Source organism: Netta rufina (assembly GCF_964035555.1).
Source record: "Netta rufina genome assembly, chromosome: 12".
NCBI lineage: Eukaryota > Metazoa > Chordata > Aves > Anseriformes > Anatidae > Netta > Netta rufina.
Genome location: NC_140135.1, coordinates 11,522,341 through 11,546,421, shown reverse-complemented (window position 1 = coordinate 11,546,421; position 24,081 = coordinate 11,522,341). Strand labels below are relative to the sequence as shown.

The window sequence follows — 24,081 nt, the reverse complement described above, 5'->3', positions numbered from 1 at the left end:
AAAACAGTTGAAGTGCACTTCAGTTACAGAAGAATAAAGGGAATACATCAGCAGGATAAATATTAACAGGTGGCTACAGATCAAAACCACTCACAGGGCAGAGCTGACGAAACAAACCCAGATAAAAGGCACCAGAGGCCCGTGGTGGGCAGCCCTGATCTGAGTCCTACTGGCAGAGCCCAAATCCTGCCTTACCCAAAGGGTGTCTGTGCTGAGCCCAGCAAGGGCAGGGAAATGCTGACACAGTGCCATGAAAAGCAGCCTGGTGGAGGTGAGAAAAAGGAAAAGAAGGCAGCCATGAGCCCAGGCTACTCTCTCATCCTGGTATACCCAGATGTGAAGACACAACGTGGGGCTTCCCCTCTGCTGGGGGACCCACTCGCTGCCAACCCTGAGGCCAAGGAAGGGGTGCCGTACCCTGTCCCCAAGAGAGAAAGGACCAAGGGGGCCACATGCCTTGTTCTTCTTGCAGGTGCATTGCTTTAATCCAGTTGCCCATGTTTGCTGGTCCTGGTAAACCCCACGCTCTTCAGAAGGCTCCTAACCCTTGTCACAGCACTGGGACACAGGGCAGCAGGATGCTTGTCCTGCCAGTGCTCCTCCAGCAGGACCAGGCCAGCCATTTGCAGGCCCCAGAAAGATGTAGAAGCTTCTTCAGGCAAATACTGAGAGTTATGCTGCAGGTGATGCTGCATCCAGGAGGAACAACAATCATCAGTAGCAGCCCAGCTGCTAAAAATTGCTGTTTAATTGCAGCAAAGAAACTGGCTCATCTAGAAAGTTTGAAGCCTATCTTTTCCAAGAAAATGACCAGCCACTCTCTCCTTGTGGCAGAACCTTTTCCTCCTTGGCAGCCCCTGGAAAAGGCCAACAGCTTTCTGGAGTCGAGGCTTCCCTGGTCACCAGTATGGAGATTTTGTTCAGCGCTGCTCCACATGTCCTCAGGACCTCAGCCTCACACCAAACACCGCAGACACTGACACCCTCTCCAAAGCAGAGATCCTCTGGCTGAGAGGAGAGAAATCCCTACCCTGCTTTGCAAAGAGCTAGACACACAAAAGGTAGGTGTGTTTAGGTTACAACACAGCATACCCAAACTCCACCAGTTAGGAAATAAGGCTGCAGGAGGTAAGAGCTGCACAGGGACCACCGCTGAACCCCAAACCACCCAACCACAAGCACTACATCCCCTCTCATGGTGCCAGGCATCCATCTGGCTGTGTAAGGGTTGCACATCAATCACTCCTCGCAGAAAGCAGCACAGGAGCATAAAGGGTTTTCTGTGCATCGTTCTCAGTGGATCACCCAGTGCCTCATCACTCACATCCCACTCCCTGAGCACCCTTTCTTTTCAGCTATAGGATGCCTCTCCCTTTGTCTGCCATTTCTACCTATTCCTCCTGGCCACCTCTCCTGCCTCCAACCCTCCACAAGAAAGGTGAGCTCCGGGTTCAAAGCAGAGACCTCTCTGCACGCCGGCTCTGCAGGGAGCCCCAGCAGCAAAGAGAATTTGTGGGCTATAAATAGATGCCCCTCGCCACGGCCCCGCAGGGCCAGGACAGGATCCACATGAACGCACAGATCCGGACCAGGAGGGGAGGCCAAGGCTGCCCACAGAAACTCTCTCAGCAGGAGATTTTCTTCTCCTGCAAGGTTGGCCGTGACAGCAGATGTCTGCATCCCCTCGGGGTCCTTGTCTGTTCCCCTTCTGACTTAATAGCCCATCTGCACTGTGTTTTCTCAGGGGAAAGACAGGTTATCTGCTGAAAGTTCCTTCCTCTCCAAGCCCCATAATGTGACCTGTTTATAAAGCTGCCCCTTTCCCAAACCCAGGCTGTAGTTCAGTGGTTGTGGGACCAAACTCAGCACAGGACTCGGCCCTGATCAGAGCAAGCCACCAGGCAGAAACAGGGAAGAAACTTTCTACCAGCCATATAAGACCTCCTGGTGACACAAGTGGTGGTGTCCCCACTGCTACGGGGTTGTCCAGAAGAAGGAGGGGGCTGACAGATACCTTCTCCCTCCTGGCCAGGAAAAGCATCCCTCTTCTTCTAACCTCAGTGTGTGCTCACAAACCTCAGCGTGCCATCAAGACTGCAAGGACTACTGGCTCGAGAGGATGCCCTGAGCCCCATCCCAGGGCCAGGCACAGCACAGAGGCACGGGGACACCCTCCTGCAGCCCCGGGTGCTCCGAGCAGGCTCAGCGCCGCTGCGCTGCGCTGCGCTCCGTGCCGGCGGCATCCCGGTAGGCAGGGGAGCGCTGGCATGGCAGCTATTAGAGTGGGTGGCAGCAGATGGTGAGAACAGAGGGGATAGGAAAATAAATACAAAGAGGCTATCTTGAGGGGAGAAGTCACCACATCAACACTCTGTTGCTTACACAGACTTCTCCCAAAGCCTAAACAAACATTGCTCAGTTCCCGGCGCGTGTGGAGGAGGCTCTGCTGGGTGCGGGGGCAGGTGCCTGGGCACACCCAGCCCCACAGCCTGCTCATATCCTGACCTTTTCAGAGGGATGTCTGTGACAGGAAGCAGGGAAAATGGGGCCAAGAAGTGAGCCTGCATGTCCTGCTGCCCTGTTACGCGCTATTTAGGCCAGTCCTTCCTTCCATTAGCCTGGCCCCGGCACCACCCCACCATATCTGCCCTTTTCAAATACCAAAGCAAGACTGCATGGTGTTAAGAGATGCTTCCTCCTGAAGTCCTCACAAAGAAAAGCAAGTGGAAGATATTCCCAAGGGAAACAGCAAGAGCCTGGTGCTGGGTCAACATGGGTTGCCCCCTGCTATCTACAGGCAAGCCAAGGAACCGTGCAAGTCACCAAACCACCCAGCAACACAATGCTAGTTGTGCTAATCTGGAGGAAAGCAGTCCCTTTCCCAGTTTTCACATAACCTTGGACAACAGAAACTCACCTCATGCTAACAATCACCCTAGAACTGCCAATTGACCCCTAAGCCTGCAGCAAGATAGTTTCTGCCCTTCTGGCCTCCAGAGCCCCCCAGACCTGTAACCTTTGTCAAAACTTCCCACCTGGGTCTGCCAGAGTGCTTCGTGAGGGGAAATCAGAGGTGAAAGCACTCTTTGAGCGTGCAATGTCTGGTTCAGGCAAAGGCAATTTATTATGTTAAGCACATTATTAAAGGATCTAAAGCAACAGAGCAGAGATATTCCAAGAAAGGTTTTAACTTTCCCAGCAAGGGGGCTCCTGGGAGTCCTCTTGTTAATACTTTGCACAGGGTTGTCTGCAACCAAGCCTACAGTGAACATAAATGCCCCCTCAGTCCCCTCTCAGAACTCGTTTCAGTTAAATCAATACAGCCATCGGGGAGACTTGAGGAAGCAAAGCTATTAGTGGGACCGCAGTTAATTCTGGGGGAAAGAAACAAGCAACAAAAGCAATAAAGCTGATGGATGGCCTATGCAGATGCTGTAACCCTTTCCTGGCTGGGCTCTGCAGCATGGCAGCCTGTCAGAGGTGAGGATGCTCACTGGAAAAAACCCTTCTTCCCCAGATTATGCATGGTTGCTGCTTGGGGCCATAGCCGTCCTGGAGAGATGTGAGCAGAGGGACAAGGCAAGGGCAGGAGAGGGGACTGGGCAGAGGAGCAGCTGGTGCAATTCCAGCCTGTTACTACATCACCAGAGCCCCCATCAGTATGCAAGGGAGAGAGAAAGCTCATTCCCAACCCCCCTTGGCAGCCTGGCCTTCAGGGAATGGCAAACACATTGCAAGTCCAGCTCTGTGTGGGAATCGCAGCCCAGCAATGCACCGGGAGCAACATCTTCCCATAGCTTCTCACTCCGTATGCTATGCTAGGTGCGTGCCATAAGCATTAGAAGTTGACCACCAATGTTTTTGCTTTCTAAAGCACAGCACACCAAAGAGCTCCCTAGAGTGGCTACATAGGAAACACCTGAAAGGACATCAAAAGAGGCTGTGCAGCAAAGCCTACAGTCTAAAATGTAATACCAACATGAGTCAAAGGTTCTAGAGACTAGTAGTGTCATAATTTAGGACATTACAATATCTATTAAATTAGTGGAAATAAATAAAATCCTATTTGCTCCATCTACAGGCCTATCAATGTAATGTCATAGCAGGCCACAACATGCATGGAGACTCGCACCACTCTTCTCACAAAACACCAGTGAGATAGCACAGACCGAAATGGGGGAAACCAGCAACAGACTGGCTCTAGCACTGAACCAGACTCTTCTCCCAACAGGGGCAGACCTGTTCAAGCCCCCTGGGCAGCCCCTCTGTCCTAAAGCTATGTGGCTGCAGAGCACAGCTTCGCTCCACCCAACCAACCTCCGAGTCCAGGCCTGAGGCGGTTGTCGTAGCCATCCAGCAGCCTGTCCAGGATGCGGGTGAAAATGGTGATGTTATCTTTGCTGTCATCAATGACGTCGGAAACATGCTTCTGAGAAAGCCTGGTGCATTTGGGGAAAAAAAGAGGAGAGAGAAAAAAGCCATGATCAGAAGAGAAACGTTCTTTATATTCTCCGAGCACTTATAGAAATGAAAAAACACTTATCTGTTCCCCAGCCTGCACCGCAACAGCCCCAAATTGCAGGATGTGGCACATCTGTTGATAGGACCACATGCACAGGACCCTCTGCAGGGCTCCTCAAACCAACCTGCCCAGCCTTAGGCTGCCCCTAAGAAGGATGTTGTAGGAACAGAGGCTCCAAAACCTCAGGGTTACCCAAGTCCTGGTTTCTCCTTGTAGGAGGCAGAGTAAGAGGTGCCAGTAATTTACCCTATCAGCCCACTTCCAAGTACTCTGCTCCTGGGAAGAGGGAAGGGAGGCAGAAAAATTGAAATCGGTAAAGCAGGATGGGAGGCTGAGTCCATCATTAAAACTGTGAACCATTTCTGCAGTTTGTTGAACTTTCCCTGTTTATAAAATCAAATGAGTTCTCATGTACCTATCTCCACTCAGCCCAAGAAGCCCAGGAGCCCCAAATAAGATGATTTCCTTGGGGCATTTTCTGCCCCGGGTGGAATAAAATAAGCAGCAAATTTCTCAAACAAAACTCATATCACCAAACAAAATATCCAATGCAATTTTGCAAGCCCAAAGGGCTCAAATAGTAAATTTGCATTTTGTGTCTCCCTCTCAATCAACGGAAAAGGAGCCCATGGAGCCTAGTGAAAACAGCTGCTTCTAAAAGAGATTTTGGGCAGCACAGGGTATCAGTGCTGCAGCTCCAAGCACAGCTTTTCCCAGCAGAAGTAGCTTTTGGGACTAAAACTAATGGAAAGGCAGAAAATTTAGCAACAGAAAACCGAAAGAAGTAAAAATCTATAGAGATGCAGAGATTGCAGGGAAGATGGAGAAGGGAATAAAACAGACACCGATTAATAAAAACAAGAAAGAAAAAAAAAAAGAAATAAAAAAGAAATAAAAAAAAGGCAGAAACCTACATGACAATGGAAGAAGCCCAGCCAACCCCCAGGTATAGATTTTGCTCTCCATTTTTCTGTATGGGAGGCATGAGCAGCCCCAGAGCACAGAGCTCACTCCAGCCCACGAGGCTGCCTCAGCATCCCCTGGCAGTTTGTGGGGTGCTGCCGCGGGTTTAAGCAGGAAAAAGCAGGGACCGAGAAGTAATTATGGAGAGAAAAGAAAAGGGGGTGGGGGTGAGAATGTCAGTGAACCAGTTCAGAGCTTAATCCTGCAGCATCCCATCTGGTTAGACCAACCACCCCTGACACTCTGGGTCCATCTGCAAATACTCTGCAGAGGGCTGAGAGGGTGACAAGAAGCAAAGCTGGATTGGAGTTCTCTGTCAAAATGTTCTAACAGAAAACCAAGCTTCTGTTAGATAAGGGACTAAAAAAATGTTTTTAAAAAAGAAAATGGAGGAGGGAAGGGTGTGGGTAATTTTAGAGTCAGGCTGAATTAATGTTATTCAGCACGTTGTCACTAATTGAAATATTTCATTTGGGGCGATTTTGACATTAATCAGTCAATGACCAAACACTGTGGGAAATTGCTTTCCAAGTGTTTGAGGTTTATTTCTCTGGGGACCAGATCCCTCTTCTCCTGAGGCTTCTCGGTCTGTAATTTTTGGCAAACCACTCGCTCATGTTCTCATGTTGAGAAGTGGCCAAGCCAGGAAGCTCAGCCTCCAGAAGCAGGCGTGAAGTGCTCGAACTGCAGCTCCCATAAGCATGGGGCAGGGTGGGGAAACATCCCCAAATCAGTTCTGAAACATCAAAACACCCCTGCTATTATGAACTGCATCGCATCCTTTTTAGACTCACTTGAATCAAAACACAGTTTTGGCTTTGCACCTGAACTTGATCATAAAGCAGAATTGAAGGATCTGCACTCCCTGAAGGTAAGGAGGATTTTAAGGAATTTAACAAACGTCTACAGTAATTAGTGAGGTTTCAATTGTGTCAGCTTTCACTAGATGTCATGGTTAAAAGCAATCTGTACCAGAGTATGCTGATGGGTGTATAACCATCTATAACTTATGAATAGCTAGCATGCTCATGAAAGCTCATTCATTAATGTTTTATAAGCTATCTTTAAAAATTACCCATAATATAAAGAGGGAGAGGACAGATTTTTGTGAAGGAACTCCTGGCAGAGTCTCAGCAGCTATGGGAAAAGTGAGTTTACAAATTTCAAAGCCACTTTAGCTTAGCCTGACATTTGAGGCTTTGACTTGAACGCGAGCAGCGTGGGATCAGCTGGGGAGGCACCGTGGGAGCACGGTGCAGGCAAGGAGAGGATCGAGGGGCTCCGGCAGGGGAGAGCCACCAGCCGCACTGAAAAACTCAGAGGAGCTGTGCAGAGGTGTGTGGCTCATGGTTTAAAACCAATTAAAAGCCTTTAGGCAGAGAAGACAGTTTTACAGCAAATTTAATTAGGAGAGGCTTGAGGAAAAGTCATTGCCTCACCGCTCATCCCCGTGCACATGCTCTCTTGAGAGCTGGCTGCCACGCTGGCAGGTTAGTGTCTGAAGAAGGGGCCCCTCGTATGTGATTTAGGAAATGAATCCTGCAGCGGGGATGGCAGGTGACAAGGGAGCAGCAGCAGCCATCAGACGACTGGAAGCAAAAGGTCAGCAGGAGGGAAGGGGGAGGCAGTGACTGCAGCTGTCCCCCGGCAGCCAGCACCACGATACCAAGGTCAGCATCTGCACGTCCAGGCATACACGGGATGCATTTGTTTATGCAAAATTGGGTGCAAGCAGCTGAAGTGGTAAGAGCCTGCAGCTGGGCAAACAGCTGCATGCAGAGGGGGCACGGGCAGAGCACTGAACCAGGACATTTGTTCCTGCATGAAAGTCCTTGAGTGCTGTTGGACTTGTACAGAGCAGACATTTGTGTCTGTACTGAGCACTCTGAAGATAATTTTCTAATTCTTTTATAGAAGCCACAAATTATTTGCATCTCTCCCCCTCAGCTGTGCCAGGGAGGGACCTGCCACACTTCCTCAAAGGGCTCTCCAGGCTCCCCAAGTCTCAGCAGAGGCTCAGGAAGGACAGGAGGAGGTTTGCCAGGCTTGTCACAGTCTAACAGCCTTTCACCCACCCCTAGAGGCCAGGAAGAAAGGCTGGTGGCAGTGTCCAAAGTCAGGAGGTCTCGGAGGAACCAGGGGCAAGGCTCTGCATTTATACTAGGGCACCCAAGGAAACAGATTTCTTAGTATTTTACCCTGGACTGCTTCATCCAGGCACCAACTCAGATATATTCAAGCATAGCAAGGACTGCAGCCTTAGCCAAGGGCCTTGGCTCTCACCACCTTACCCAGCATCGGCAGGGAGAGCAGAAAGCAGGACCAGGACTCCAAGGCCAGTGAGACAGACAGACCCCCTTCCTGGGAGCCTGGGCGCCATGGCCTCAGCACACAGCCACTGGGTCTTCACAACCTGGGCACAGAGGGGAAGGAGAGAAGAGGAAAGATGTTATTTATGGGCAGGAAAACGATCAGGTTAATTCTGTTTTTTTCCCAGCGGTTCATGCCTGTTGGCCAGAATTCAGTATTTCTGGGGTCTCCAACGTGAAGTCCCAAAGGCCCCACAGGGACCAGCAGCACTGCCTGCAGCACTGCTGGCCCTGGAGAACCTTGTGTGGGGTCAGAGCCAGGGGTGTCCATACACAGAGCTCTCCAGGGGCTTTAGGGGCTTTGACACCTTCCAGTCACTGCACAGTTTCACTTCCAACACCTCTTTTTACACCCATTTCTTCCCCCTCCTCACCCCATACACCCAACCACCATGCCCCCTTCCAGCAGCTCCCTCCACCCATGCTGCTTGGAGACACATGTACAGCAGAAATGAGTCTTAAGACCCATTTTTTCCCCAAATGTCTTTCTGGACAGTTAGGTCCTCATTTAATTCTGGTAATGACACCACCAGAAACTATTATAAAGTTTGGGTATTGAGGCCCAAGCAGTGGGAGTGTTCAACTGTACCACGCGTAGCACACGCAGGTTTTTCATTAATGCTCGGTTTTCCTTTTATTGTGATGTTATTACACATTTAACCACCTTTCCCCTTTTATGTACCCCATTATGTTGATGCACCTTGGAGCAGCAGCCTGTATAAATACAGCTTGTTGTGATGCCTGCCCGAAATAACACCTCCACTTGGCACAGGCTGGTCAGTGCCGCAGCAGCCAGGCACGACCATGAGCTCCCAGAGCAGCCAAGGTGCCCGAAGGTGAAGGGGACAGCTGAGCTGTGAGAGGTACTGAACACCAGGGGTGTGCAGACATGGGATCCCCCAGCAGACATCCTATACAGACAGAGCAGGGTGGGAGGGATGGACTTGGAATCCAAGTATTTGCTGACGAAGCACAAATTAGGGATTGAACATGTGCTCCGTGGGAAATTCCAACAGTTTAGGGAAGCGTGTTCCAAGTCAGAACAAGGACAGCTAAAATGTTGATGTTTCTTACGAGGCAAATCCAGAAGTCCTTAAATTAGCAGCTCAACAGATTTCATTTCAATTTTCTTAAACTTGCATATTATACAATAGGATTTAAACACTTCTTTCTGAGACAGCTTCAAGCAGTAGCCAAAAGCAGAAATCCAGTGCTCGCTTCCCCCTCCCTTCCCCACACCACCACTGAAAAGACTCATTGAAATCAACACTTGCCCATTCAAATGTGGATTTAAATTAATGGTTTGTTTTGGCAGGATTCGCACTGCCAGCAGTTTTTGACCAGTACTATCCACATGAACCAGGACCCTCCACTTTCTCAGTAGTGCCTCCTGGTTCTGCAGGAACTCATATTTGGTGAGACCACAGGCTGGGAAGATCATACACCAAGTGTGGGACAGAGCAGCTGAAGAAAAGAGGACCAGAAAATGAGGCACTGAGGTAATGCAGAAAGAGATCCAGCCAGGAACAGTGACAAAAGCCACTTCTTAGTGTCTGAGCCAAGAAGCTCAAGACAGCTATGTTTCCACCAGACCTTGTTCGTGCAGTTTTCCTTCATTATTATGTGAAGATGAATGGCTAATTTTGTATTTTGGATAGTTCTGTTGAAGGTGTGAGCCAAGAATAACAGGGCTGCCTGAAAAGAAGTTAAATGCATGCTCTGGTCTCATTTTAAGCATCAGGACCAATTCTGCATACCTGCATTGGGACAAATTCTGTTTTCACCACTTTTCCGAGTGACTACTTTGCCAGACATGCCTGTTTTGCTATGGATGCTCTTATGGACTCAGGAAGGACTGCGCAGCATAAAAAATAGCTTGGCACTGCTTTCTACCTCTTTCCTTTGGTTCTTGTTCCATATTTGCCTGGGGGAGTTGGAGAGAAGAGGCTCTGCTGCATTTTCCTTGCTCTTTGTCTGTTACACTTAGATGGATTGTAAAACAGACCCAGTCCTGAGGATCATGACTGACATTCCTGACTAACACAGGGTCTGTAACTGTTGGTGATGAACCCTGGTAGCACTGAGACAGAGCCAGGGCTGGCCAGGCAGCACTAGGACAGCTACAGAAGGAGCAGTTCCCCCCAGCACTGTTGCTCATCACCCCATTACTAGACAAGCACCATCTCTGGAGGATGCAAGGAAGCCACTGCAGGGGAGGTTTTCACTCCTTTCCATAAGGCATACGGTTCTGGGGCTCTTTCAAAGCTCCTTTGTACATCCACCTTAGCCAGAGCCCAGTATTGCTGGTTCCCATAGCACTGCAGCTCCCAGCATCACCTCTGTAAGGATGGTGTATGCTCAAAGCTGCTCTTCATTTCTCTGTTCCATCTGCCCATGGCTCATTTCTTAATGGCACACTTAGCAAATGCATTCATCACTAATTCTGCAGTTGCTGGTAACCTCCCCAGCTGAATCAAATGCAGATTTTCTAAGGAGCCCTGCTAACATTTTGCAGCTGGGATTAAGCAACACTTGAAGTTTACAATTCAGTACACTCTGGATTTTGGCAGGTTTCTTTACAACCAGATACCTAAAGGCATTGTAAATATACCCACTCCTCTCCAGCACATGCTGTCTGTCCAATCTCCAGAGCACCACAGCGAAACAAGACTCCCAGGAAACAGCTTTCCTCCTGGCTGTGCAGTTTTGGAAAGAGGAACTGGAAAAGCTTCCCCAAAACATCCTCCAGCTCCTGTTCCTCCTGAGGTGGGTTTGGGAATCAAAAACATGCTGGTATCTTTTGGATCAGCAAGGTCCCCTAGTACTGATGTTAACATTGGGGCTCTCCTGACGTTGCATACCAGGTCTGATCCTTTCAGCAATCCTTACTGTAGGAGCCATTAAATATTCTGAAATGCCTTCCTAGGAAAGAGTGATTAACACAGGCTTAGTGCTGACAAGGAAAAGAAAGCTCTGGAGGTGGAGAAAAAAAAAAAAAAAAGAGTAGAGCTCAGAGAAGGAGAATGCAGGCGAAGGAAAGTAAATGAAGAAAAGGGTCCCAAAAACCCACATGGGTACATTTATGAGAGTCACATTAGTATCTCTCCCAAATTACTGCCTCCTTGAAACACGCACAGCCAAGGGAGCAATTTGATTCACTTAGCAATAGTCTCATCATGCAGGTGGCACTTGTGAAGCAGCAGCCCAGAGGACACATCTGCCCCTGTTACACACCAGGAGGCAGCGTGCCTGCAGCATCACCGCTGGCGTGCCCACGTGCCGTGCCGCGCACCCATAGCGGTGGCATCAGCCAGAGGAGTGCTGAACGCTTACAGCTCCCCCCCAGCCCCCAGGACCTGCAGCTGCTCGGCATCTTTGCCAAATCAGGTATCTCAGGGGCATGTGAGCAGAGAAGGGCTTGTGCTGGGAAGCCAGCTGGGAAGCAGAGGCAGCCGCAGTTCGATGGCTCAGATACAAGCACAGGAGGAAGGGGGTGATCCAGCCCCACTTGGTGCTGAACCATCCACCCACCTGCACAACTGAGCATAGTGCTGTATGCGACCTCAGCACCTGCAGGTTTACCCCCAGATCAGGTGCACAAGCAGCTCCTCAGAGCTGCTCCCTCCCTCATTGCACCGCAGCCTTCACAGACCAGGTCCTGGGTATTCAGGAGAGGTCCTCTGATGTCCTTTATGGACTCCAGAAGCATCCAGCCTGCACAGGCTGTGCTGTCCCTGATCCTCTGCAGACACCCCAGCCTTGAGATCATCGCTGCCATGCCTCTTCCAGCACTGCTCTGGGTACAGCTCCGAGCCCTCCTGCAGCGATGGGCAGCCAGCAAGCACTCGGTGCAGCAGAAAAAATGCAGATGATGCACATGCTGCCCTGTGTCCCTGCTGGGGTGGGTTTGCTTCAGTTCTCAATCATTTCAGCTAAAAAGGAGGATTCCTTGGAATAAAACTCTCTCCTTTTTTGGGGTGCAGGGCTAGCAGTGAGCAGACATATTTTGTCTTGGAGCCTGGAAACAGTAGAATAACACTGTGGTGTTTCACAAGACCTTGGTCCCACAGGCTCTTCACATCCCTTTGTTGCAAGATGAGCTCGCTGGGATGCACACATGTGCTGCATGGTGCAGACACCAAGCCAGCCTGTACTGGAAGCAGTCCAGCCCCACTAGCAGCGCGCTCTACCTGCACCAGCTAGTGCAGAGGAAGGCTTGGTTTGTCAGCCTGGACTCTGCTTCCATCCAACTTGGCTCTCAGTTCAGCTCTGTGCTAAATAGATATACCACCAGAAGACCAAAAGCTACCACAGCATTTATAAGAATGTGAGAACAAGAACAAGGCAGCGGTGCCCCTGCCTACCTGAATCAAACTTGCTGTTTGCCATCTTAGAGAGCCAGCGCTGGCACACAGCAGGCAGCTCATGGCAGAGGAACCAGGCTTTGACTCAAACGTGAAAATGCACCCAAGAGGTGCACATTGAGCAGTCCTATAAACACACACTGCACAAGCCATAAATCACCTTCCCATCAATCTGCCACACAAGGTACAAGGCACACGTGATGGTTACCAAACGCATTGTCTGCAGCTCTGCAGGAGACACCAGCTTAAGAGGACACAAATCCAGATGCACAAGGGAAGGAAATGTAAAGGTTCAAATCAACACGGAAATTTTGAAAGCAAGCCTTAAATTGGGTCTCTCCTGCAGAAGGTTGGTGATGTTGAGCAAGCTCCATGCCCAACTCTCAGCCCAGCTTTAATTTTTTCAAAATGGGAAGCCGCTTGACAATTTCTCAAAACAAAACTAATCCCAGTGTTGCAGCTCTCTGCTTGAAAACACATCCAGAGGGACTGTAGAGTGACTCACACCCACAACCGCTACAGGAAACCGCTTGCACTCACAAGTGTAACAAGCCAACACTGATTCACCCACATAATTACAGGCAGACACTGATTCACGGCTACTGCAACTGCAGACAGACTGACTCACAATCAGAGCAACTGCAGACAGACTCCAGCTCCCGAGCACTACTGGAAATACAACCACGCTGACAATATCCACAGTCAGCAATCGTGTTGTATGTACACAAACCCCTGGAGAACTAGCTCGCACCCTAACCAAAGCAAAGAGCTAGGCAAACCCTTTGCTTTTTGCTGGTGCTCTTGACCTTCACCCCACAGCCATCTCTCCTTCCCCAGTGGAAGGATATCTACGGCTCTGTCGTTCCTCTCTGACCTCCTGCTTGCCAAGCAATATTGTCAAAGGCTGGACCCAGGAGCAGAGCTGTGTGATGCACGCTCACACACACACAATGCATGCGTGCACAGTGCATACAGTGCAAGACATCAGTGTATGTCTACTTCGATACCATATGTGTGTGCTAACTGTGCTGACTTTGTGTTTCCATAATATAAGTAAAAGCAAGCCAAGTATAATACATTTAGCCCAGGGGTGAAGGAGATGGCAAAAGACTCACCACTGGGCAAAAGCTTGAAAGGCAGGATTATTTACTACACTCTCTGGCTGGGTATGCAATTATGTCAGCATTCAGCCTGGGTATTGTGCTACTTTTTGTAAACAGTTGGCAGGAATGCTCCTACTGAGATGAGGAGCTGGGCTTCTTCTCTAGTGTTGAGAGGGAGCAAAGTGAAGAGGACGAGGTCTACTTCAAGAAAAAGAAATGTAGGTGAAAGAATGGATTAAGCAGAAAAAGGCGAAGGGGAAGCTGACAGCGAAGTGGGACAGGTGGCAGTCTACAGACAAAGAAGAAAGGAGAGGAGAGGAGAGAACAGAAGGAGGAAAGCCGCGTGATGCAGACTGATAAAGCTCCAGAAGCGAGGAAAGGCAGCAGCCTCCCAGTGCTGAGGAGGTCTCGCAGCGGTGCAGCAAATGCGTGTGTGCATACCCCTAACACAGAGCTCTGCTGTGAACTGGGAGGAGGTTCTAGGGAAAAGGTTGCAGCCCCCAGCCAAGCGTGTGCCATTGGCCCAGGTGCAGCCACAACTGCTCCAGCTGCTTGCATCTCTGGAAAAAAAGAGCAGGAGCAGAGCATTTGCGTTCCCTTGCCGCCGCACTTGTGTGCGCACGCGTTGCAGGGCACCCAGCCACCACAGACCCAGGCTGAAGGACAGGCAGACAAACTCCACCAGAACAACAGCATCACCTCAAAACAGCCGGAGATCCTTTATCCGCTGGGGTAAAGAGAAAGTTAAGAAAGACTAGACAAAACAGATGACTTGCCTGAACCACACGCAGCATCTCCTAGTTGTAGGCTGGACCTGCCTCTCCACCTGTTATTTTTCTTCTTCACACCTCCCCCAAGGATCAAGAGGTGAGGGAACAAGCGTGCCCTTCTGCCACTGTCAGAACACCTCAGGTGGGCAGGGATGAGAGCTGCTCTCGCCAGTTGGCCCACGACAGTGGCAGTCTCACCAGAGGGTCCCGGATCCCTCGTTCTGCCCGAGGATGCTGCTGTGTATGCAGGCAGCCAGCGGATTCAGGAGAGAGACTATGGATGCAATTGGCCAGGGAAATGAACTATTTGCTCAATTATGCTTCCCTCATCCAGACTAGAATCATTCTGGCAGAAGGCAAAGCGAAGAACAATGGATAAACGTTGCAGTGGGGACTGTCTAATGCTTAATTGCATTACGCTACTCCCTTTAAATGATCCGTATCTCAGTCCCAGTAACTCGGGGGGGAGGGGGAAGGATCTGGAGCTCTTTTCCCTTTCCTCCCGTAGCAGCCTTAGAGACCGCAGCCCCACAAAACTCCTTTCGCCCTCCCACCTTCCCTCCCCACCCCAAGTCAGCATCAGTACCCATTAGGCCTGGCTGCAGGATTCAGGGGGAAATTTGACTTTGCTTTTACTACGCCGTCCTCCCCGATCAGCCCTTCCCCTACATCTGCCGTCCGGCTCTCCGAACCGAGCTCGACACCGTCCTTTTGCAGACATTCCCCCCGCTGCCTCTTGCCCCTCTCCCCGCTCCCCAGGCGGGTGCCGAGGCACGGCTCGGCTCTGCTCGCCCCGGACCACCACGCTCCGGACTTGCTGCGGGAGCAGAGCGGCTCCGACCCCCCAGCCACCCCCCCCGAGCCCCCACCATCGCTCTCCCCCCACCCCTTAAACCAAAAACCGATGGGGAGGAGGGTGCAGCTCCGAGGGTCTCCCCCAGCTGGGGGGCTCCGCACCGCCCCCAGCATCCCGATGCCTGCCGGGGGGTTGCCACCCATCTCAAGGGGGGAGCCCCGGGATTTTTTTTTGGGGGGGGGGAGCCGCCGCGCCCCGCACGCACTCACCGCCGCCGCCGGCTGCCCCAGCGGGGGGGGACGGAGCCCGCGCGGCTCCGCACCGCTCCGTACCCCCGAGCCCCCCGGGCCGGGGCTGCCAGCCGCCGCCTGCGCGCTCCTCCGGCCGCGGCGAGGGAGGGAGAGACGGATGGAGGGAGGGAAGCAGCATCCCCCCGCCTTCCTCCTCCTCCTCCTCCCCGCGCCCCGGAGGAGGGTTTAACCACCCGCTTTGTGCCGAGCTGCCCACCCCGCGGCGCGGGCGGCGGATTCCCCCACCCCAGCCCAACCCTGCCGCCCTCCCTGCCCCGAGCGGTGCCCCGGAGCTCTCCGCCGAAGCCCGGCACGGCCCCGGTCCCCGCCATCCTTTCTGCACCGGCGGATGAGCAGAGCACGGCTGGCTGCTCGCAGCGTCTACCTGTTGAAGGGTGGGAGCTCCCCAAGGCGCTGCTGCTCTGCGAGGAGGGGGCCGGCACCCTAAAAGGCACCGCACCCCAAAGGGCACCGCAACCCAAACCCTGCCAAAATGCCTCTTCGCTGCCAGGCCCGGCCAAAAGCCCCGGTCTGCCGGCGGGGCAGGGAAGTTTGGAGCACAAGTTGGGATTGCGGAGGTTTATATCGCAATAAAACAGCATGCGGAGGAAAACAAACGCAGAGGAAGGGAGGAGGAGGAGGAAGAGAGGTTAAAATGCTGCAAGGAGCAGGCAGGAAAAAAAAAGAAAAAAAAAAAGAAAAAAAAAAAAAAAGAATAGGGTGGCAGTGCAAGAGTCCCCGAGGAGGCTCGGTACAAGACGCACTGGCCAGGGCTGGCTGGGCTCGGGAGGTTTTGTGGAGCCCCGCGACTGAAGCTGGGCAGACAAGAGCTGACAGTAAAGCGCACTCAAAATATATTGTCCCTGCAGAGCTCTCCTTGTGAAGCACTCTGCAGGACTCAGCCGCAGCTGTGCCTGGTACATAACCTCCACCCAGCGCGGAGGAGCTGGGATGAGATAAAGGTTCATAACTGCAAGCACCACTGACAACCTCAGAAATACCTCTAGCACTTATTTTTGAATATCAAAAGTAACGTGCAAACATCCTTCACAGCAAGAGCCCTGAAAGAGGGCACAAGAACAATTAAATCCAGTCTAGGAGTCAGTTCTCTGCATTTCTGTATCAGAAAGTGACCCAGCCCTTGCTACCCAGAAGTTAGACACAATCACTGTTTTACCCTGTTCCTAAAGACCATCCCGACTTTAGTAAGATAGCAGCATTTGTTCTTATGTGCTCCTGAGCAGCAGGAAGAAAACAGACTCTTTTAAAGCAAAGAGTCAGTTCCCTGTGATCTGAGCAGTTTTTGCTAGTCTGTATATGCCTGTACCTATCTATACATCTGTTAGCAGCAGTTCAAATGCCATCAGAGTTCAGCTTTCCTCTACTAGATAGGGGCCATAAGCAAGATTTGACAAGCCTCACGACACAGATCTGAAGACCAAAATCTTGACCAAGGACTTCAGGTTGCACCTGCACAGTGCCCCCACAATCAAGTGTGACACCTCTTGGACCAGAGGATGGAGAGCCCTTAGTGTTATTGCAACACTTGGATCTCTTACAGGGCCTTCCAGCTACCACAAGCCATAAGCAATCAAGTTTCTCCAGCCCTCAACACCACACCCAGCCCTAGCCAACAGAAGCAGACAATTTTGAAGCAAATAGGCCTCCAACTTATGTTCTGGTCTGATACGTATTTTGTCTGAGCTGCAGGGACCTTTGCCTTTGAGATCCCATGCAGACAGCTAATATTTCATTGTCCTTAGACTACTTCTGCATGAATGACAGCAACCAGTGCATGGTGCGGGGCTGTTCCCATTTTAAAAAATCTTTTTTCTGCATTGGAGTCCTCCTACAATTATCTAAAGCATCACTCCAGAGAAGAGTGAGCTATGCGTGCATGTCAGCAGAGGCGCTTTTGCTGTTCTCCACAATTGTGGCAAATCATAGGATCACAGGAAAATTCACATCGGAAGAGATCTCAAGAGATCATCCAGTCTAATCTGCTACTCAAAGCACACTCAGCGAAGGAAGAGCCCGGGGAGCAACACAAGCTGGCCATACTTATTCACACCAAGTTTCTGTTTACTTCAAGGCTTTTTCAAAGGCACATCTCCTTCTGTTCCCGATTTATAGGCTTGCAAACAAGCGTTGGCAAGGGAACAGGGAAAGCTCAGAGGAAGACCCAAGGCACAGCCATTCACTTAATAAAAAACCCCAAGGACCTGGTCAACCACCTTCCTACTGGCTCCATTGGAGAACAATTGGAGAACGCTGCTGAGATAACCATGCCCAGAAGTAGGACCATGCATAGGACCTGGCTAACTCAAGAACATTTATTGCCTAGGGGATCAGAGCAGAGGAGGCCCTAATACTCGCTCTCCCTCCTTTCCAAACTGACTCAGCTGCTGGCATGAGCTGCCTTGGGTAGGAGAACAGGCATGAAACAGAATCAGCGAGACAAGCATATCCGGAGACAAGTGACTCAGGATTTTAAATGGCTCATATTGAAGAACATTCCAAGATTTACAGGTTTAAGTAGTGCTAACAATAGTCACAGGCAATGGAAACCATGGTTCTCCTGAGGCCTGTTCATCCACAACCAACAGCAATACAGACTGCCTCAGGAACACCATAGCTCACACCACTCTGACATGCCTCCTCAGCTCACTCAGAGGTCTCCTCTGACACTGCCAGCAGCCTGAAATAGTCTTGGGCATGAGGCCCTTTAGTGAAAGTTGTTGCAGTTTTTTTTTTTTTTTCTATCAGTCCAAAATCAATTGAAGTCCCTCCCCTTGGAGCCATACCATGCAGCAAGTTCTCCTTGCGAAGGCAGAGAGAAGTGGCTGTGACTGGGTCAGGCAAAAGTACAAGCTGAAAAATTACAGGGATGTAGCCATACGAACAGTGAGCTGCTGCCAGCAGAGCAAGAGATACCATACCTAAAAGCACCCTAAATTAGAAGGTCAGTGGATTGGCACACTGCAGCCCTCCCTACTCCCCCAGATGTGCTGGATTCAGGCCATATTGGCTCACACAAATCCTTGGCAGAGCAGGCACTTGTGCTCCACAGCAAGGCCTGCTTCTAGCCAGCCAAACAGCAACAATCAAAATCTCCACCAGCCAAATCCCAGCCATCACCCTTCCTGGGCAGGCTCCAGAGCTTTGTATGACCTGTGCCCCTTCTGGTTTGGCTGCAGCGATAAGGGCTGGCCAGCCCTTCCTGCCAGCTAGCCCTGCAGGGACATCACAGGAGGCCCTGGACAGGGAAGAAGCCATTAGTTAGCTTAGGAAGTCCAGCTACAGGAGACCTTTTCTGGGAGGCAGAGGGAAAGCAGCCTTATCAATAGCTGGCCTTAGCTAGCCAGAATTGTCTTGATCTTCACCCTGTTTGGAAGATATGTAACCCTGACCTGAGAGCATCAGTCTCTGTGGGGAGCATCCATCAATGTAAGAGTTATAAAAACATCCCGTGAAAACAGTAAGCAGTCATCTTTTAATGCATGCCTCAATAATCAGTATTTGGTTTATTTATTTCCTTAAAATATTATACACACCCTCAAATCCTCCTTTACTTGTCGGAATGTCTACCTGAACTCTGGCACACTCCAGGAGAAGACTGCTTTGAGGCAAAACCCTTCTTAAAGTGATCAAGGTTAAACCTTAAGGCTGTCACCATATTGCTGAAGAGTAATCTCTCAAAATGGGAGTACAGCAGCCTGGGAATATCTTGCTAATAATTAGCTAAGCCTTTTCCTCCTGCCACCCTTGCTCAACCAGCCAGAATAAAAGTGTGCTTAGTTTTAGGTCCATGCTACAGTGCCCTTGAACTGAATGGAGCTGCAGATTTAATAACTGCCAGCCCAGTGAAGCTGTTAGACTGGACAGGTCTTTCTGTAGGTGCAGGCTGGATCAAGGGATTCGAGATGTCCTCAGCTCCTTGGAGGCAATCTTGTGCCATCCACATTGATCCCAGCTCACACCCAGGCCCAGCACCCATGGGAGCAGTCACATTGCAGCAGCCAGGGCAGGTGGCTGATCCAGGGAACGGGTGATGTTCCCCAGTGCTGCGAGGCAGAAGCAGCAGTGTGTGATGGAGACATGGCCCAGTGACACACGGCTCCACACATAACCCCACACGTAACCCAACCCTAATCACAGCTATGAGTCCTGTGTGCCAGCACTGCACCAGGCAGCCTCTACCAGCTGACATTCCCAGCCACCTTGAGGCCCCCTCGTGCTGTGGGGGAAGCACCCAGCCCTAGGCACTAAGGGAGCAGGCTGCTGATGCAGGCAGGAGGCCAGAACAGAGTGCTCAAGCTGCACATGGGGCCAGCTCCTCCACCGAAGGCTGCCGGTCCCACACACCCCTAAGGAGCACCATGTTGAAATCCCCCTCCCCAAAGGGCTGGAAGAGGGAGGATCTTCCTTCCTTCACCTCCTTCCCTCTCAAAGCACCCAAGACCCTCTCAAAAACCCTCCTGGTGTCCTGCTATCCCAGTGCTCGCCTCCTTCCCCACCAAATCAGCTGCCCCTTCTCCCCACCCACCCGCTCGCCCGCTCCTTGCACCCGTAGCAGGGCCGCCATCGGAGCCAGCTGCTGCCTGGTGCTTTATTAGCTTGTCTCCATGGCAACTCGCCTACAGCTTAACTCCGAGAGACCCCTATCTCACCACAGCCATAAATCAGCCACCCGCCTGCAGCCTCGGTCGGGGACGGGGGTCACTGCTCACCCTGCACGCTGCCCGGCCCCGCTGCTGCCCTCGCAGCCTCCCCGCTGGGGCTGCCCCACGCAGGCAGCAAGCACGGCAGAGCTGCTCTGCACCACGTTTGCAGCCCTCAGGCAGAGTCTAGCCGTGAGACAAAGCAGCACCAAGAAGATGGTGGCTTTCCCAGCTTGCAAGCAAATTGGAACCTCCCATGCAAACCAGCACTGATCTGGTACTTGTCCTCCTTTGGACAGGAGGAAGAGCCTTGGGTTAGGGCCAGGTGCAGTCATGCAGAACTGGGGTCCAGTTCCTACAGCACGCAGGAAGGCCATTCCCGAAGAAGCAAGCACAGCACTGGGCTGAGGCAGAAAGGCAGCATCTCCTTCCCTCAGTGTAAGAAAGCCTCCTACCTCTTCCACGCCAGCAAGGGCACAGAACTCCCCATATCCAGGATAAAGCCCCCAAAGGGGACAAAAAGCCACCTGAAATGCTATGCTCGCTCTGGTCTCCAGAAACAGAGCAAAAGCAGCCTATGCAAAGCGGAGGCTCCCCTTCAAAGCATGCTCTCATCAGCACTGCCCTTAGGGTACCACTTTTCCAGCAAACCCACTGCCTGACATCTTGTTTCTGCTGGGCAGTTAGGAGTTGGTGGGAGGCAGGAATTTGCTTGTCCCTGCCAGAAGCAGACTTTCCCACACACTTGTTCCCTGTGGCCCTAAGAAGGGATTGGAGGACACACTGATCTTTCCATCCTCTCTAGCAGAGAAAACACATCCCTGCTGCTGAAACTCTCCAACCCTAAATATCAGACCTTAGGAAAGGAGACAGCTATCTCTACACCCCACATAATATATTATGCAGTCTGTGACTTCACCCATACATCTCAAGCACCTGATGTTGGGAATAAATCTTGGAAATAAACACAAAGGTAGTTTCCACCACCAGGAGTTTAGTTTGCAGAAAACTGGCAAAGCAGACAAGAAAGGAAGCATCATCTGTAGATGTTGGTGCATTGCAGCACTGCTGGTGGGAAAAAGGAGGGCAATGGGCCAGGGCAGAGTTTTCTAGCGATTCACTTGAGATTGAAGATAATCCGTGACAAAATAGATAGGTTTAGCAAGAAGATGGTTGTTTTTCCCCTCACTTTTCCATAATCCCAAGGGATGCTTGAGGTACAACACAATGTTTGTACACAGCATCACAGTCCTTGCTCCTTTAGATAAGATCTGGGGTTTTACCCAAGCTCAGACATGCCTAGAAGTGGCCAGACATCCAAAGAGGCCGTTGGGATGGCCATATACCTTCAGTTTATATAGATGCTCAGCTCGTATATCCACCCAACAAATCAAAGACCCCAAAAAACTTCATAGCACTTTGTTGAACTCCATGTCTGTGTCCTAGCAGATGCTGACAGAACAAAAGAGCTAGACTCTTGTCTCTACGACAAAGTGTGCCCATCCATATCTCCAGAAGGCAGACCCAACTCCATGGAGAAGTACCAGAGCTCTTTTAGCAGGGCTAGCTCACCGTCTTGAATTTCAAGAACTATAAGCTGGCAGTGGAACAAATTCATAAAAACTAATGGGCCTGAAAGAGACTGTATTTGTCCTGCAGTCCCTTGGCAAGGGCAAAACTAAACCTGGAGAGAGACCTAGTCACAGACTTTCATCTCTCTTGCAGTTACAATAGCAGCATCAGTTCAAAAATCCCCCTGTGGAGTCATGAGGTTTTAGATGCTTCAGCATTTCTATTTCTAATACCACACATGCTTGTGAAATCCAAATTACTTAAGCATTTTAGGTACCTAAATACTCATCTAAATCATCTCTATGGGAAGGCTAGATTTAGGGAGGGGCTGGCTTTTTTGTTTTTCTCATCTGGATCCTTCTGGATTCCTGTTTCTCTCTGCACCTACAAAACTGAACTCATTTTTTGTTTCAAAAAACTTGGAGACTGGTATGAAGACAAAACCTGGAGCTTGAAGCAGGGCCAAACAACAGAAGATTCACACCAAATTGCAGGAGTTGATAGCATCAGCTAAGGTCTTTGGAAAATGCCCTATGTTTGTATTACATAGAATATTATTCCAGGTCTCCCCTTCCCTTCATAGGTACCTTCCTCAGCCTTGTATATCAGCTTGAGCCTCTCCTTTGAAGGAAATCCTGATCTCATTACAGCTTGATAGAAATAAGCTATTTCACAGCTGGACACCAAACAGCAAAGCTCCTGGCTGAAAGACATGGCTGGGCTTTGGGTGCAAAGGCCATTACATCAATAAATTCCGAGGGAAGTATGAACTCTGTGTACACCAGAACTTACTGCATTTGGAGACTGGCTGTACTTTCATTGAAACAGCAATTTTAGGATCCTCTCCATCAAGCAAGATAGTTAGCCACACGATATGGTTGTAGATAAAGCCTGTCAGCAGGAGAGCAGAAGTTTCCAAAAGACATCAGCTGAATCTGCTATTTTAACAAGGGCTCTAAATGTCACCACATTGCTTGTGCTATGGTCCCTGAAAGGATTAATATCTTGCCATGTTTGGTAAACTTTACAAGGACTGCAGGAAGCCGAGGGATGGGAGACCGCCTAGCACCGAGTGGATCTCATCAGTGCTAATTAGCTGAAACAAAACAGCAGAGACCCAGGTAATAAGAGCTCTTCACGATATTAAGGTGAGTGGTGGCTGCAGGAGACAGGACATTCCAATCTCTGCCTCCTGGAGGCAGCCACATGGGAAGCCGATGTTGAGCCAGAAGCTCAGCACTTAGTGAAAGAAAGAACTGCTCAGAAAGGCTTGCATGATAGCCTTCTCCTGGCATGGGATGAAGAAACCAAAAAAGGGACAGTCAAAGCATGCTCAAGGGCTGTCTCCCTGTCACTCACACAGCTTCTCATGCATACACTATCTGCACTGCTGCTGCCAGGGGTGGAAGCATGCAGAAGCACTGGCTTAGCCACCAGTTCAAGTCTCCTCTGTCCATAACTACATCACCACTGACAGTGAACATTCACTCTCAGAAATACCTTCATGTATATACATGATAGAAACCACTGCACCAGTTGCCCAAAAGAACTGGGGCAACACCAAGGCTTAGATAAGCCTGATGGGCTGCAAGAACAGGGTTCTGTCAATCAGAGCCCTCTGGGACCCCTTCACCCTGACCCCCTGCCAGTCTGCCATGCCAGCAGACAGCATCAGGCTGCAGGTCCCAGGGCAGGCAGCTGGGACTCCTCCTGGCACAGTGCTTCGGAGTATCCAGCTGCCTGTGGCTCTCCCAAACGTACCACCAACAGGCAGTGCTCTCCCACGGCCTGTCTCCTTCAGGTTTTTTAGTGTGAACAGATCAGAGACAAGCAGCAAAAGGAGTCGTGCATTTGATGACAGGAAGACACGGCAGAGCAAAGCAGCTATGCACAGGAGGAAGAGCCACAGGGCACTGAGGCAGGCAGATGTTGTGCTGCTGCTATCAGCTGTCTGGCAGTGGGATGCAGAGCCTCTGGAAATGCCTGTCAGCCTGAGCCAAATAGGAACACATGGACCCAGGGATTCAAAGGACACTCGATATGAGAAAAGGAATGCTCTAACTGCCCCAAAGCAGTGGTACTGAGATGAGGTTGCATGAGCCTACAGAGGGAAGCCCTGAGGTTGGTGGGACTGCAGTGTGGGTCACTGCTTCCACTCAGCCCCACACCTCACCCTTCAATTCCAGGAAATTTGAAAGAGCAAGTTTTAAGTCTTCTCCCTCCTACAACAGCTGGAAACAGAACTAAATGGTCCTATATTAGCTTGGTCAAACACCTAGCAAGGATCTAGGGTAGTCATTTCCTTCATACGCCCCCTAGTCCCAGGTCCTTGGCTATTAAGGGGACTAAATAGCATTAAGATGACTTCAAAAAAAAAGCTGATAGCTTGAGCGAGAATCCTGGCTCTAAGCTGTCCCCAGTTCTGATACACTTCATCTACAGTGCTGACTTGGATCCCAGCTGTTAGGAGCCAGCTGCAGCATCTGAGCACCAAATTTCTCAGGATTTACCAGAGCAAGCTTTATTTTGTTTCAACTGATTGCATAGAATGGGAAAGGATAACAGAATTAGCAGGATCCATTCTGCTTTTCCCAACCTGCCCCCATTAAGGATGAAAGCTCCTCTTGTCTGGGAGCCACTGCACACAACACCCTCTTGATTTGTAATTAGT

At 50.6% G+C, this 24,081-nt stretch overlaps 1 protein-coding gene across 1 annotated transcript in view; it reads right to left on the bottom strand.

Annotated features, from left to right (window-relative positions):
* LOC311213976 (gamma-aminobutyric acid receptor subunit alpha-3-like) overlaps positions 1-7,865 on the bottom strand; it is a gene marked incomplete at both ends in the record, with an annotated part of 51,502 nt that extends 43,637 nt beyond the window's left edge. The window contains 2 exons of the mRNA XM_084294330.1: positions 4,318-4,439; positions 7,777-7,865. Of these exons, the coding sequence (XP_084150456.1) occupies positions 4,318-4,439; positions 7,777-7,865 (211 nt within the window). The remainder of the gene's footprint in view (positions 1-4,317; positions 4,440-7,776) is intronic.
* Positions 7,866-24,081: the final 16,216 nt, after the last annotated feature.